Consider the following 14,949-nt stretch of genomic DNA (forward strand, 5'->3'; position numbering starts at 1 on the left):
TGTGCAGGTTTACTTATTATGCAAGAGTGAAGTCAACTCAAGAGTAGCTTTATTTGTCATCTCCACCACGTACAACTGATACAGTAAAAACGAGACAGCATTCCTCCAGGACCGAGGTGCTACATGGACAGCATAAACTACACAATCATACACAGGGTGGCATAAAGTGCATAATAAGTGCAAAATACACAAGACAGCACAGTAATTCCTGACACGTAAAGACAATAGGCACAGTGGTGTAATAAAAGAATGATAATTAATGAAACATTTCTATAGCAGCAATTCAAAATCATGCAAAGAGTTTTCATTTTTTGATCACGCAGCATTGCCCTCTGATGCTTGTCACTGGCCATTCGAGTATTTCCTTTCTTCCTGGAGGTGGAACATAAATAAAGTTTTATACGCTTGTTGTTCATTCACTGTGTCTTACACCTCCGTACACAACATGGGTGCTGGGGTAAAATAAGCACTGCCACTATTAGGCAGTATTGTGGGGGGAAGAAATAAAGAATGTTTCAAGGTTTAAAAAGAAGGAGTATCAGAGGTTCTGTTCACTCTGAATGCTGGCAAATAAAAAATAGGAATGTCAGACACTTCATTCTGAGAACTGGCTCTGAAGGGAGCTGAAGACATGGTGGCTCAGTGGTTAGCACTGCTGCCTCACAGCATCAGGGTCCCAGGTTCGTTTCCAGCCTTAGGCGACTGTCAGTGTGACATTTGCACATTCTCCCTGCGTCTGCATGGGTTTCCTCCAGGTGCTCTGGTTTCCTCCCACAGTCCAAAGATGCGCAGGTCAGGTGAATTGGCCATGCTAAATTGTCCATAGTGTTCAGTGCATTCGTCAGAGGGAAATGGGTCTGGATGGGCTACTCTTCGGAGGGTCGGTGTGGACTTGTTGGGCTGAAGGGCCTGTTTCCACGCTGCAGGGAATCTAATATAATCTAATCAATAAAAAAAAAGAAAATTAAGGAGCCAGATGGCTATCTGGGGAAGAAACTGTTGCACAGTCTGGCTGTGAGAGACCGAATGCTCCATTATCTTCTGCCGCATGGCAGGAGGGAGAAGAGTTTGATTGAGGGGTGTGTGGGATCTTCCACAATGCTCTTAACCTTTGGGTACAACATGTGGTGTAAATGCTTGTAATAGAGGGAAGAGAGACCATGATGATCCTCTCAGCTGTCCTCCCTATCTGTTGTAGGGTCTTACGATCAAAGACGGTCCAATTCCTGAACGATGCAGTGGTGCATCAGCTCAGGGTACTCTCAATGAACCCTGTGTAGAATATGGTGAGGATGGGGGCTGGGAGGTGGGCTTTCTTCAACCTGTGCAGAAAGTAGAGATGCTGCTGGGCTTTCTTGGCTATGGAACTGGTGTTGAGGGACCAGGTGAGATTCTCTGCCAGGTGGATACCAAGAAATTTAGTGCTGTTCACAATCTCCATGGGGGAGCAGTTAATGTCCAGCAGAGAGTGATCACTCTGTGCTCTCCTGAAGTCAGCAACCATCTCTTTCGTTTTGACAATTTTCAGAGATAGGTTGTTGGCTCTGCACCAGTCCATTAGCTGCTGCACCCAGTGCTGTGTAGGCTGCATTACTACCACCGGTGGCAGGATGAGGCCCGATAGTGGTTATTAATTGGTCACTTAAGGGCCTCAATTGATAGATTAAAAAGGCCAACCACAGACTTTCCTGATGTGGACTATATCAGAATGGAGACAGGGATGGCAGGTTGCTTTTGTCACCCTCCTGCTGAATGAAATTATCTCTGTTTCCAAGTGCAGCACTGAAAAGGACTGAAGATTTGCCAGTTTTGGTCTCCATATTTTAGAAACAATATGCTTGCATTAGAAGCAGTCCAGTCAACATTCATTGAACTAGGCTCTGGGATGAAAAAGTTGGTAAGAAACTTAGTAAATTTGGTTTATTTTCCATGGCATCCAGAATAATAAGAGGTAATCTAATTCACGATCTGAAGTGGCTCCCGAGGATAGACACAGATTGCTTTAGCTGGTTGGTTTCTCCAAAACCTGTGGTCATAGTTTCAGAATAAGGGGTCAATCAGTTAGAGTAGGGATGAGGAAAATATGTTTATTCAAAGGGTTATGATCTTTAGAATTCTCTATGACAAGACTATTCTCCATTGTTGCAGCTGGAATAGATATATTAGTGGTCTCTCCATGAGTGGTGAGGTGGAATGTGAAGTCTGGTGGGGTTGAGTCTGACGAGGTGGGAGGAATGGGTGGTGTTGAACCTTCGGCTTTCTGACTTTAATGGTTTTCGTCAGAGGGTTCCAGATGGGGTGGGGGTTTATCAATCGGGATGTTCAATTACCTAGGCAATTTCCTCTATGTCAGCTATGTTAGGACTTCTAAATGTTCATGGCTTGTGACTCCAGTCTACACTGCATAGTGACTAGTCATTGAGATATCAGCCCTTATGATTTGTACACCTTAGTAACATAACAATTGCCCTGTAACACAATGGATACCCACTTTTTAGTTAAATTAGCAATATGCAGAAATACACCAAATATAGCTGTAGGAAAAGTAATTGATGTGCTGCATAGTCCTTAATTTGTTTACCTACAATTGTAAAAATTGTTCTTTATTAGACTTGATATTGCTATTACAGATATTATTCTCTTTCAGGGCTTTGTGGAAATTTTGATGGAAACTCTCAAAATGATTTCAAGAGCAGTATGGGAATTCAGGAGGGAACGGCTAGCAGTTTTGTGGATTCCTGGAGAGTTATTGAACATTGTCAGTCTGCTCAAGATATAGACTCTCACCCATGTTCACTAAGCCAATCAAATAGTAAGTAGCAAATATCAACATGAAGGTTTGTTGCAGCAGTATTTCTTAAAACTGACTCACACCCTAAAGTAATGAATTAACTGTTGATCTATATTGTGATTCTGTTTTTACGTGTAACTGATATTTATTTTCAATCCAAGTGCTGAATGCTATCATCTTAGTTCTTTAAAGATTTAAGTCATTTTTAATCACAAAAGTACAGTGTCTAACATTAACGCTGTTAAGCTCATTCTCCATAACCATGGAAATAATGTGTGATACTTCACCCTTTTTGTTTTAATTAACCTTTTACAAAAGTCTTTCCATTTTATTTCAGGAATTCAAAGCAAAATTGATAAATTTCTCAAAATTAGGGGCACATTCATTGATAACTTTGTAATTTTAAAGGTTTTGGAAATGTCTTTCCATACATTTGCAGATTACGTACTTTCTCAACAGCGTATTTACAAAAGGTTGCATTACTATTTATTTTTATACATTTGTAAGTTTTATTCACTTTTAGGATGTGGGAAATACTGAAAGACTATTCATTGTTGATCCTTTGGAAGGTGTTGCTGTGCCTTCCTGTTGAGATTATGCTACTCTTGTAAAGGTGGTACTCCCACAATATTTAGGGAATTCCAGGATAATGTGCTGGCAACTGTGTAAAAGTAACAACCATGCTCAAGTTAGTAGGATAAATGCCTTGGAGAGGAATGTAATGTTTTATACCATTATTACTTTTGTTCTCCTTGGTGGTAGAGCTAACGGATTTGGGAGATGCTGGTGAAATACATTGAAAACTGTATATATTCCAGCCATTGTATGCTAGTGACATCGAGATGGATATTGAGTCCAGTGACATGGATGTTGATTAAGCAAATAACTCCGCCCTGAATGATGTTCAGATTCTTAATTATTGCAACAGAAGACCATAAAAGGTCCAGAGGAGGTGATTAAAGCTTGCTGAATGTTGTAAAAATAATTAAAACACTATCTACTTTGGATTTTATGGTGAATCATAATGAAATAGTAGAAATATTTGGCTTAAGGCATTGGCCGGAGGAACTCTAATACCATTAACTAAGGGTTCAGCAATCACAATAATCTTCTCACATCTTGGGTATGATCCTAACCACTTTTGCCTGAAACGTCGATTTCGAAGCTACTTGGATGCTGCCTGAACTGCTGTGCTCTTCCATCACCACTAATCCAGGATAGCAGATTGCCTTCCCTCAGGAACTTTTTAATGAACCTTGTGGATTTTTACAACAGTCATTGATAGCTTCATGGTCAAGTTTTCAATTCCAGATTGTATTAAATTAATTTAAAATCCACCATGCTTGGATTTGCACCCTTATCCCCAGACCATTAGCTTGGGCCTCGGATTTACTATTTTAGTGACATTATCACTAAGTCACTGTTTCCCCCACCCCATATTCATATGTAATATTCTGCTTTGATACTCTGTGTTATTTGTACTCTACATATTTAAAGAAACTCTGCTCTTGATCTTCTTCCTTTGATCGCTATAAATTCTCTACTTTCTCTTACCTTGGTTATTCCTTCATCTGTCCTCCTTTAAGTCCAAAGAATACAGCATTTGAATGTACCTGATGGACAGCCAGTTTAACCTTGTATTGCTAAATTGGCTGGATGACATAAGTATGATCTAGTCAAGCTCTCCTCTGCCTAAATTCCTGGGTCATATTAGAATACAAGGGCAATCTATGAGTTCCATTCCACACAGATTATTTTCTTACATCACTTTCTTCTAGCCAATCCATTTTCACCAACAACAACAATCCCGGTTGTTGAAGATTGAAAGCATCTATCCAGTTGCCTGTGTCACTTCCCTCTCCCCTTAGTTCACCAATCTATAAGGCTTCCTCAATCTTTGATCTGAGTTCACATCCTATTCTGGTTCCTCTTCCATCTCCAACTTACCCCCAGCTCATCTGGTTTCTACATTCTAGTAACTTGTACTCCCTCAACATTATTCTCATCAAAGTCTTCACCACCTAACCTTGCTTCCTGGCTCCTATATTAGAAAGCAAAGGAAAATGTTCATGTTTACAGCCAATTATGTTATTTTGTAGTGTAGTCCCTACCATTAGCTCAGTACTCTGCATTCCTGTTATTCCTTCCAAAGTGAATCACACTTTTCCACATTAACCACCATTTTCCACCTCTCAGCTCAGCTCTGCAGCTTATCTATGTCCCTATATAACCTACAACATCCTTCATCACTATCATCACTCTACCGACCTTCGTGTCATCCGCAAATTTACTATCCCATCCTTCTATGCCTTCATCCAGGTCATTTATAAAAATGACAAACAGCAGTGGCCCCAAAACAGATCCTTGCAGTACTAGTAACTGAACTCCAGGATGAATGTTTCCCATCAACCACCACCCTCTGTCTTCTTTCAGCTAGCCAATTGCTGATCCAAACCGCTAAGTCACCCTCAAGCCCATGCCTCTATATTTTGTGCAATCACATACCGTGGGGAACCTTATCAAACGCCTTACTGAAATCCATGGACTGCATTTCATCAACTGCTTTACCCTCATCCACCTGTTTGGCCACCGTCTCAGCCACCTTCTCAAAGAACTCAATAAGGTTTGTGAGATATGACCTACCCTTCACAAAACTGTGTTGCCTATCCCTAATCAACTTATTCCTTTCTAGATGATTATAAAATCCTATCTCTTATAACCCTTTCTAACAGTTTACCCACAACCAAAGTAAGGCTCACCGGTCTATAATTACAATAGTTGTCTTTACTGCCCTTCTTGAACAAGGGAATATTTGCTATCCTTCAGTCTTCTGGTACTATTCCTTTAGACAATGACGACATAAAGATCAAAGCCAAAGGCTCGGCAATCTCATTCCTGACTTCCCAGAGAATTCTAGGATAAATCCCATCTGGCCCAGAGGACTTATTTATTTTTACACTTTCCAGAATTGCTAACCCCTCCTTGTTGTGAACCTCAATCCCTTCTAGTTTAGTAGCCTGTATCTCAGTATTCTCTTCGACAACATTGCCATTTTCTAGAGTGAGTATTGATGAAAAGCGATTCCCCTATCCTCTTGCAAGGATGCCTGCCTTGAAGAAGTTTTCCTCCTCTCTCTACAAGAATCTCAGGGAGTCCCTCTCCCACTGCAACTCCCAGGTCATTTCCTCTGCTCTGAAGCTCGTCAACCATGTTGTGAAACAAACTCGGTACCACAGCCACATTTGCTTCCTCAGTGCATGCCTCCGTAACCAACTCATCCCACACGGACTCCAGACCACCTTTAAACCAGCAGAGTTCGGACCCGAACAGGACAAACAGCACAGACTGCAGATTCAAAAACACCAGCAACAGTTCTCCTCAAGATCCTCCGCTCCACGCTTGCAGCAATGCGCCGGCACCTAACCTCTCTATAGTCAGCCCTGCCTCAGCTGAGGATCACACTCTCTCAGAATTGCAAAGGACCCACTCTGTACTACATCCTCAGGAGAATTCATACTCTCAACAAACAGTATTTCAATTCCATCTCAAACATCAAAAACTGTAAGTACAACAAATTTTATCCACCCATCTCCATAACCAGCACTCCTCAAACATTCCAGAAGATTCCCCTGGCCTCGGAAACGCCATTAGCCATGCGGCTGTCACAGCTACCACCCCCACGCTGAATGATGATGTCACTTCCGCCCACATCATGGCCACTCCCACAGCCACTTCCGGCCCTCACATCATCGCTGATGCCACACGCTCAGTGACTTCCGCCACCCCTACTGCCATGATCACCACCACTTCCGCCTCCACCAGCGCCACTCACCTGCATTCTGCTGACACGCCCCCCACAGACCCCACTGTCACTATCCCCACACCCCAGAACCCCGAGGGGAACATTACCCCAGCTCATGCCTCCACCCCCATTCCCCCCACCATCACACCCACTCCAGGTACTGGCTCCGACCCCACTCCCAGCTCTACACCCACACCAGATCCCAGCTCCCGGCCCTGCTGGGTTTTCACCATCCCTCCAGACCTCCCACTCACTGAGGACGAACGATCAGTCCTCAGCAAAGGACTCACCTTCATCCCCCTCCGTCCACGCATCAATGAATTTAATACACGACGTGACATCGAACAATTCTTCCGTCGCCTCCGCCTCCAAGCTTACTTTCACAATCAGGACTCCCGCCCACCTTCCGAGGACCCCTTCGCCCACCTCCAACACACTGCATCCACCTGGACACCCCGCGCTGGCCTATTACCTGCCCTCGACCTCTTCATTTCCAACTGCCGCCGGGACATTAACCGCCTCAACCTGTCGTCCCCCCTCCCCCACTCCAACCTCTCACCCTCACAACGCACAGCCCTCCAATCCCTCTGCTCCAATCCCAACCTCACCATTAAGCCAGTGGATAAAGGGGGTGCAGTGGTAGTCTGGCGCACTGACCTCTACACCGTTGAAGCCTAACGCCAACTCGAGGACACCTCTTCCTACTGCTCCCTCGACCATGACCCCACCCCCCATCACCAAACCATCATCTCCCAGACCATACGGAACCTCATCACCTCAGGAGATCTCCCACCCACAGCTTCCAACCTCATAGTCCGGGAACCCCGCACTGCCCGGTTCTACCTCCTTCCCAAGATCCACAAGCCTGACCACCCTGGCCGACCCATTGTCTCAGCATGCTCCTGCCCCACTGAACTCATCTCTACCTACCTTGACACTGTCCTATCCCCCCTAGTCCAGGAACTCCCCACATACGTTCGAGACACCACCCAAGCCCTCCACCTCCTCCAAGACTTCCGTTTCCCTGGCCCCCAACGCCTTATCTTCACCATGGATATCCAATCCCTCTACACCTCCATTCGCCATGACCAGGGCCTCCAAGCCCTCCGTGTTTTCCTCTCCAGACGTCCCCAACAGTACCCTTCCACTGACACTCTCATTCGTTTGGCCGAACTGGTCCTCACCCTTAACAATTTCTCCTTTGAATCCTCCCACTTCCTCCATACCAAAGGCGTAGCCATGGGCACACGTATGGGCCCCAGCTATGCCTGTCTCTTTGTTGGCTATGTAGAATAGTTGACCTTCCGTAATTACACCGGCACCACTCCCCACCTCTTCCTCCGCTACATTGATGACTGCATTGGCGCCACCTCGTGCTCCCGCGAGGAGGTTGAGCAATTCATCAACTTCACCAACACATTCCACCCTGACCTTAAATTTACCTGGACCATCTCTGACACCTCACTCCCCTTCCTGGACCTCTCCATCTCCATTAGTGATGACCGACTTGACACTGACATTTTTTACAAACCCACCGACTCCCATAGCTACCTGGATTACACCTCTTCCCACCCTATCTCTTGCAAAAATGCCATCCCGTATTCCCAATTCCTCCGCCTCCGCCGTATCTACTCCCAGGAGGACCAGTTCCACCATAGAACACACCAGATGGCCTCCTTCTTTAGAGACCGCAATTTCCCTTCCCACGTGGTTAAAGATGCCCTCCAATGCATCTCGTCCACATCCCGCACCTCCGCCCTCAGACCCCACCCCTCCAACCGTAACAAGGACAGAACGCCCCTGGTGCTCACCTTCCACCCTACAAACCTTCGCATCAACCAAATCATCCGCCCACATTTCCGCCACCTCCAAAAAGACCCCACCACCAGGGATATATTTCCCTCTCCACCCCTTTCCGCCTTCCGCAAAGACCGTTCCCTCCGTGACTACCTGGTCAGGTCCACACCCCCCTACGACCCACCCTCCCATTCTGGCACTTTCCCCTGCCACCGCAGGAACTGTAAAACCTGTGCCCACACCTCCTCCCTCACCTCTATCCAAGGCCCTAAAGGAGCCTTCCACATCCATCAAAGCTTCACCTGCACATCCACTAATATCATTTATTGTATCCGTTGCTCCCGATGCGGTCTCCTCTACATTGGGGAGACTGGGCGCCTCCTAGCAGAGCGCTTTAGGGAACATCTCCGAGACACCTGCACCAATCAACCACACCGCCCCGTGGCCCAACACTTCAACTCCCCCTTCCACTCTGCCGAGGACATGGAGGTCCTGGGCCTCCTTCACCGCCGCTCCCTCAGACGCCTGGAGGAAGAACGCCTCATCTTCCGCCTCGGAACACTTCAACCCCAGGGCATCAATGTGGACTTCAACAGCTTCCTCATTTCCCTTTCCCCCACCTCATCCTAGTTTCAAACTTCCAGCTCAGTTACTGTCTCCTTGACTTGTCCGGACTTGTCCGACCTGCCTATCGTCTTTCCCACCTATCCACTCCACCCTCTCCTCCTTGACCTATCATCTTCATCTCCTCCCCCACTCACCCATTGTACTCTATGCTACTTTCTCCCCACCCCCACCCTCCTCTAGCTTATCTCTTCACGCTTCAGGCTCACTGCCTTTATTCCTGATGAAGGGCTTTCGCCCGAAACGTCGATTTCGCTGCTCGTTGGATGCTGCCTGAACTGCTGTGCTCTTCCAGCACCACTAATCCAGTATTTGGTTTTCAGCATCTGCAGTCATTGTTTTTACTTTCACCAAAGTGCCTACCTACTTCCAATCTAACACCTGACCGGGTTCAAATCCAATGTGGCCTTGCCCCTTGTTGACCTGTACGTAGTGTGTCAGGAAACTGTCCTACACACATTGGACAAAAACTGACCCATCTAAAATACTTGAACTATAGTATTGCCTGTCAATGTTTGGAAAGTTAAAGTCCCTCCTAACAACTACCCTGTCACTCTCGCTCCTATCGAGGGTCATTTCTGCTATCCTATCCTCTGCATCTCTGGAACTATTTGGAGGCCTGTAGAAAACTCCCAACAGGGTAATCTCTCCCCCCCTTTCCTGTTTCGAACCACCTCAGAACACGAGTATTCAAACGTCCTTTTTGCATCTGCAATACTGTCCTTAACTAACAATACCATACACCCCCCCCCCCCCCAACACTTTATTATCTTCTCTGTTCTTACTAAAACATCTAAATCCTAGAAATAACCATTCCTGTCCCCGCTCCACTCATGTCTCTGAACTGGCCACAACATTGAAATCCCAGGTACTAAACCATGCTGCAAGTTCACCCACCTTATTCGGATGCTCCTGGCATTGAAGTAGACATACTTCAAACCAAGTTTTTGCTTGCCACTGCTTTCTAGCGACCTTGAAACCTTAGTTCTCACCTCACTACTCTCAACCTCCTGTATACTCAAATTGCAATTTAGGTTCCCATCCCCCTGCTTAATTAGGTTAAACCACCTGAAGACCATTAGCAAATTCCGCCCCCCCTCAATGATATTGGTACCCCTCTGGTTCAGGTGAAGACCGTCCTGTTTGTAGAAGTCCCACATACCTCAGAAACAGCCCTGATTATCCAGGAATCCAAAACCCTCCTTCCTGCACCATCCCTGTAGCCACTTGTTCAACTCCTCTCTCTTCCTATCCCTCGCTTTGCTAGCACGTGGCATGGGCAACAAATCTGTTTGTTCTAGCTCTAAGTTTCCATCCTAGCTCTCTGAATTTCTGCCTTAAATCTCTTCCTACCTATGTCGTTGGTGCCTATGTGGGCCACAACTTGGGTCTGCTGCCCCTCAAGGATCCCGAAAATATGATCAGAGACATTGCAAACCCTGGCACCTTGGAGGCAATACACCAACCGTGAGTGTCTCTCGTTCCCACAGAGCCTCCTATCTGTCCCCGTAACTATGGAGTCCTCAATGACAAATGCTCTGCTCCTCTTCCCCCTTCCCTTCTGAGCAACACGGGCAGACTCTGAACCAGAGACCAGTGCCCATTGCTTACCCTGGTAAGTTGTCCCTGCCAACAGAGTCCAAAAAGATATACTTGTTATTGAGGGTAACGGCTGCAGGGGTTCCCTGCACTGCCAGCCAGTTCCCTTTTCATCCCCGAATGGTAACCATATACCTTCTTCTTGTACCTGAGGTGTGACTACCTCCCTGTAACTCCTCGCAATAACCCCCTCTGCCTCCTGAATGATCCAAAGTTCATCCAGCTCCAGTTCCAGTTCCCTAATGCGGTTTTCAAGGAACTGCAGTTGGGTGCATTTCCTACGGATGCAGTCAGCAGGGACACGAGTGGTGACCCTTACCTCCCACATTAAGACCATAAGATCTTAAGACATAGGAGTGGAAGTAAGGCCATTCGGCCCATCGAGTCCACTCCGCCATGGCTGATGGGCATTTCAACTCCACTTACCCGCATTCTCCCTGTAGCCCTTAATTCATGGTGATATCAAGAATTTATCAATCTCTGCCTTGAAGACATTTAGCATCCCAGCCTCCACTGCACTCTGCAGCAATGAATTCCACAGGCCCACCACTCTCTGGCTGAAGAAATATCTCCGCATTTCTGTTCTGAATTTACCCCCTCTAATTCTAAGGCTGTGTCCACAGGTCCTAGTCTCCTCGCCTAACGGAAACAATTTCTGAGCGTCCACCATTCTGCAGGAGGAACATTCAACTGCCCTAACCTCCATTCCCACTATTCTAAATTCCCAACAAGATTACTGAAAATCTAAGATTACTGAAAGTCACCTTAATAATCTGGTGCACAGAACTTTTTCTGTTGGTTAGAGGAGGAGGACGGGTGGGAGACATTACCTGAGTAGTGTTTCGGGTAAAGCAACCACCCAAATATAAAGCCTCACTTAACCTGCAGACCCGTGACCACTCCTGCTCAGTGTGTGCTCCGCCATGTAGATAAGGTAAGTTTTTATCTATTTTAAATTTACATTTCCGTCAGACCTCTGGACTTGCTGTAGCTCCTCCCACTCAAACTGCCGCCAAACAAATGAAGAATGCTGAACTTTGGATGGTCTTGAGCCCGTGATTCTTAGGTGTTGGTGGGAGTGATTAGATTAGATTACTTACAGTGTGGAAACAGGCCCTTCAGCCCAACAAGTCCACACCGACCCGCCGAAGTGCAACCCACCCAGACTCATTCCCCTACATCTAAGACTATGGGCAATTTAGCATGGCCACTTCACCTAACCTGCACATTTTTGGACTGTGGGAGGAAACCGGAGCACCCGGAGGAAACCCACGCAGACACGGGCAAACTCCACACAGTCTGTCGCCTAAGGCAGGAATTGAACCTGGGTCTCTGGCGCTGTGAGGCAGCAGTGCTAACCACTGTGCCACCGTGCTGCCTGTAAGTGTGGTGCACTTTGCTAGTGAGGCCTTGAGGTAATCCCTGAAGCACTATTCTTGTTCAACCTGGGGCTGCCATTTCAGAGCTAGGATAGCGCACCAGCTTGGGAAATCTTGTGTCAGTCATGCAAATGACATGCCCAGCCCATTGCAGCTGATCAAGGGTGGTTAGTGCCTCAATGCTGGGGATGTTGGCCTAATCGAGGGCGCTGGTTTTGGTACATCTTTCTTCCCAGCAGATTCACAGTATCTTGCACAGGCAGTATTGCTGGTACTGCTCCAGCACCTTAAGGTGTCTGCTATAGGCAGTTCATGTCTCAGAGCTAGATAGGAGGGTGGGAACCACTACAGCTCTGTATACCATGAGCTTAGTGTAAGATCTGATGTTGTTGTCCTTGAACACCCTCTTACTCTGGTTGCCGAAGGTTGCACTAGCACATTGGAGGTGATGCTGGATCTCTTCATCAATAAGTGGTCCTCTCCCAACCTGGCCCGGCATTGTGAAACAACCTCTTGATTGTCAAGTTCCAAAGGGAGGCCTTAGAGAACAATGGCCACTTCCAATATTCCATTGATCAAAGCAATTATTGATGAAGAAATCTGCTATTACCCACAACCCATTTTCAGCCACTCAGTCCCCATAAGCAGCTTTTCATTCTCCTTGATATTATCCACTTCTTAACTGTCCAACTGTTCTTCTGTCTCTTTGGGTGTATCTCCACCCATCATTTACTTCTTATCCCCTTCTCCCATCCTATCTTTTGCACTAAAAACAACTTTTTCCTCGCTACCATCAGTTCTGAAGAAGGGTGTCTGAACCCGAAACATTGATGCTGATTTCTTTCCACAGATGCTGCCAGATCTGTTGGGTTTTTCCAGCAATTTCTGTTCTTGTTTCCAGCATCTCAGTTATCAAAGAACGAAGAAAACTGCAGCACAGAAACAGGCCCTTCAGCCCTCCAAGCCTGTGCCGATTCAGTTCCTCTATCTAAACCTGTCACCTATTTTCTAGCGGTCTGTATCCCTTTGCTCCCTGCCCATTCATGTCTAGATACATCTTCAATTATGCTATCATGCCCGCCTCTACCAGCTCAGCTGGCAACGTGTTCCAAGCACCCACCATCCTCTGTGCATTTCATTTCATTTTATTTTATTTTGCTGAAAACAACAGGCCAGCTATCGTCTGTATTGGGAAAAACATTGGAACCTGTTATTCAGACAATTATGGCGGGGCACTTAGAAAATCTCAAAATAATCAGATAGAATCAACACAGCTTTGTGAAAGGGAACTTGTTATTGACTAATTAATCACAGTCCTTTCAGGAAGTAGGAAACAGCACAGATAAAGGAAGCGTGAATTTGGTGTACTTAGATTTCTAGCAGATATTTGACAAGGTACCACATTGAAGGTTATTGCACAACATAAGACCTGATTGTGTCAAGAGTAACTTAATAGTCTGGATGTGGGTCTCATCACCTAACAAGTGAATCAGTATAAGTGAATCATTTTTGGGTTGGAAAGGTGTAATGAAGAGTGCCACAGGGATCAGTGCTGATGTCTCAACTATTTACAATCTATATTAATGACTGGGTTGATAGGCTGAATATATTTTTACTAAATTTGCTGCTGGCACGATTGATAAGGGAGTAAATTGTGAAGAGGGCATAAAGAGATTACAAGATGGAAAAATGTGAACTTATCCACTTTGGTAAGAAGTATATTATAAAACTGCCCACTATTTAAATCATAGAATCCCTAAAGTTTGGAAACAGGCCATTCAATCCATCTGTCCACACCAAGAGCATCCCACCCAGACTCCCCCCCCCCCCCCCCCCCCCCCCCCCATCCTATCCCTGTAATCCTGCATTTTCCACAGATAATCCACTTAGCCTGCATATTTCTGGACACTTGGGAATTTAACATGGCCAATCCACTTAACTAGCGCATCTTTGAACAGTGGGAGGAAACTGGAGCACCTGAAGGAAACCCACGCAGACATGGGAAGAATATTTTTAAAATTGATTCACGCAATGTGGGTGTTGCTGGCTAACAATTGCCCATTGTTCTTTGCTCAGAGGGCAGCCAGGGGTCAACCACATTGCTGTGGCTCTGGAGTCACATGTAGACCAGACCAGGTAAGGATGACAGTTTCCTTCCTTAATGGACATTGGTGAGTCAGATGGATTTTTCTGATAATCAACAACAGTTTCATGATTATCATTAAACACTTAATTCCAGGTTTTTATTGAATTCAAATTCCACCATCTGCCATATCTTCAACGCAGATGTCCAGAACATTAGCTTGATTTCTGGATTAATAGTCTAGCAACAGAACCACTCAGCCATTAGCTCCCCTCTGTACAAACTCCACAGAGACCATTAACTGAGGCTGGAATTGGACTCATGTTCCTAGTACAGTGAGGCAGCTATACTAATCACTGAGACACCATGCTGCCCCACAAACCACACAACTGGAGACAGATTACAGAACTCTGAGGTATAGAGAGACCCTAGGGTCCTAGTCTACGAATATTAAAAATGAGTCTGCATGTACAGGAAATCATTTGGAATGCAAATAGATAGTTGTAATTTATTGCAAGGGGAATCAAATCAAATATAAAAGTATTGATTTTCCTACAATTGAATACAGTATTTGTGAAACCACATTTAGAATACTGTGCATAGTTTTCATCTCCTTATATAAAAATGGACACATTGCTGTGAGAGGAGGCTGGACAGTTTGGGCCTGTATTCATTGGAGTTTAGAAAAAAGTGGGAAAACCTTATTGGAACATGGGGATATGATTTAAAAAGAAAGGGTTTCCTATTTATTACCGATGAAAAGAAACATTTTCTCTCAGGTGGTCATGAGCCCAAAGACTTATCCAGTCAGCAATGAAGGCAGGGTCATTGAACAATTTTAAGTCTTTGGTAAATAGATAGCTGAATAAAAAGG

The 14,949-nt window shown here is 45.6% G+C and overlaps 1 protein-coding gene across 1 annotated transcript in view; it reads left to right on the forward strand.

The window, feature by feature from the left end:
- LOC140493878 (mucin-6-like) overlaps window positions 1-14,949 on the forward strand; it is a 385,697-nt gene that overhangs the window by 222,350 nt on the left and 148,398 nt on the right. Inside the window, exon 15 of the mRNA XM_072592872.1 lies at window positions 2,648-2,812. Within this exon, the coding sequence (XP_072448973.1) occupies window positions 2,648-2,812 (165 nt within the window). The remainder of the gene's footprint in view (window positions 1-2,647; window positions 2,813-14,949) is intronic.

Source organism: Chiloscyllium punctatum, chromosome 22 (genome assembly GCF_047496795.1).
Source record: "Chiloscyllium punctatum isolate Juve2018m chromosome 22, sChiPun1.3, whole genome shotgun sequence".
NCBI lineage: Eukaryota > Metazoa > Chordata > Chondrichthyes > Orectolobiformes > Hemiscylliidae > Chiloscyllium > Chiloscyllium punctatum.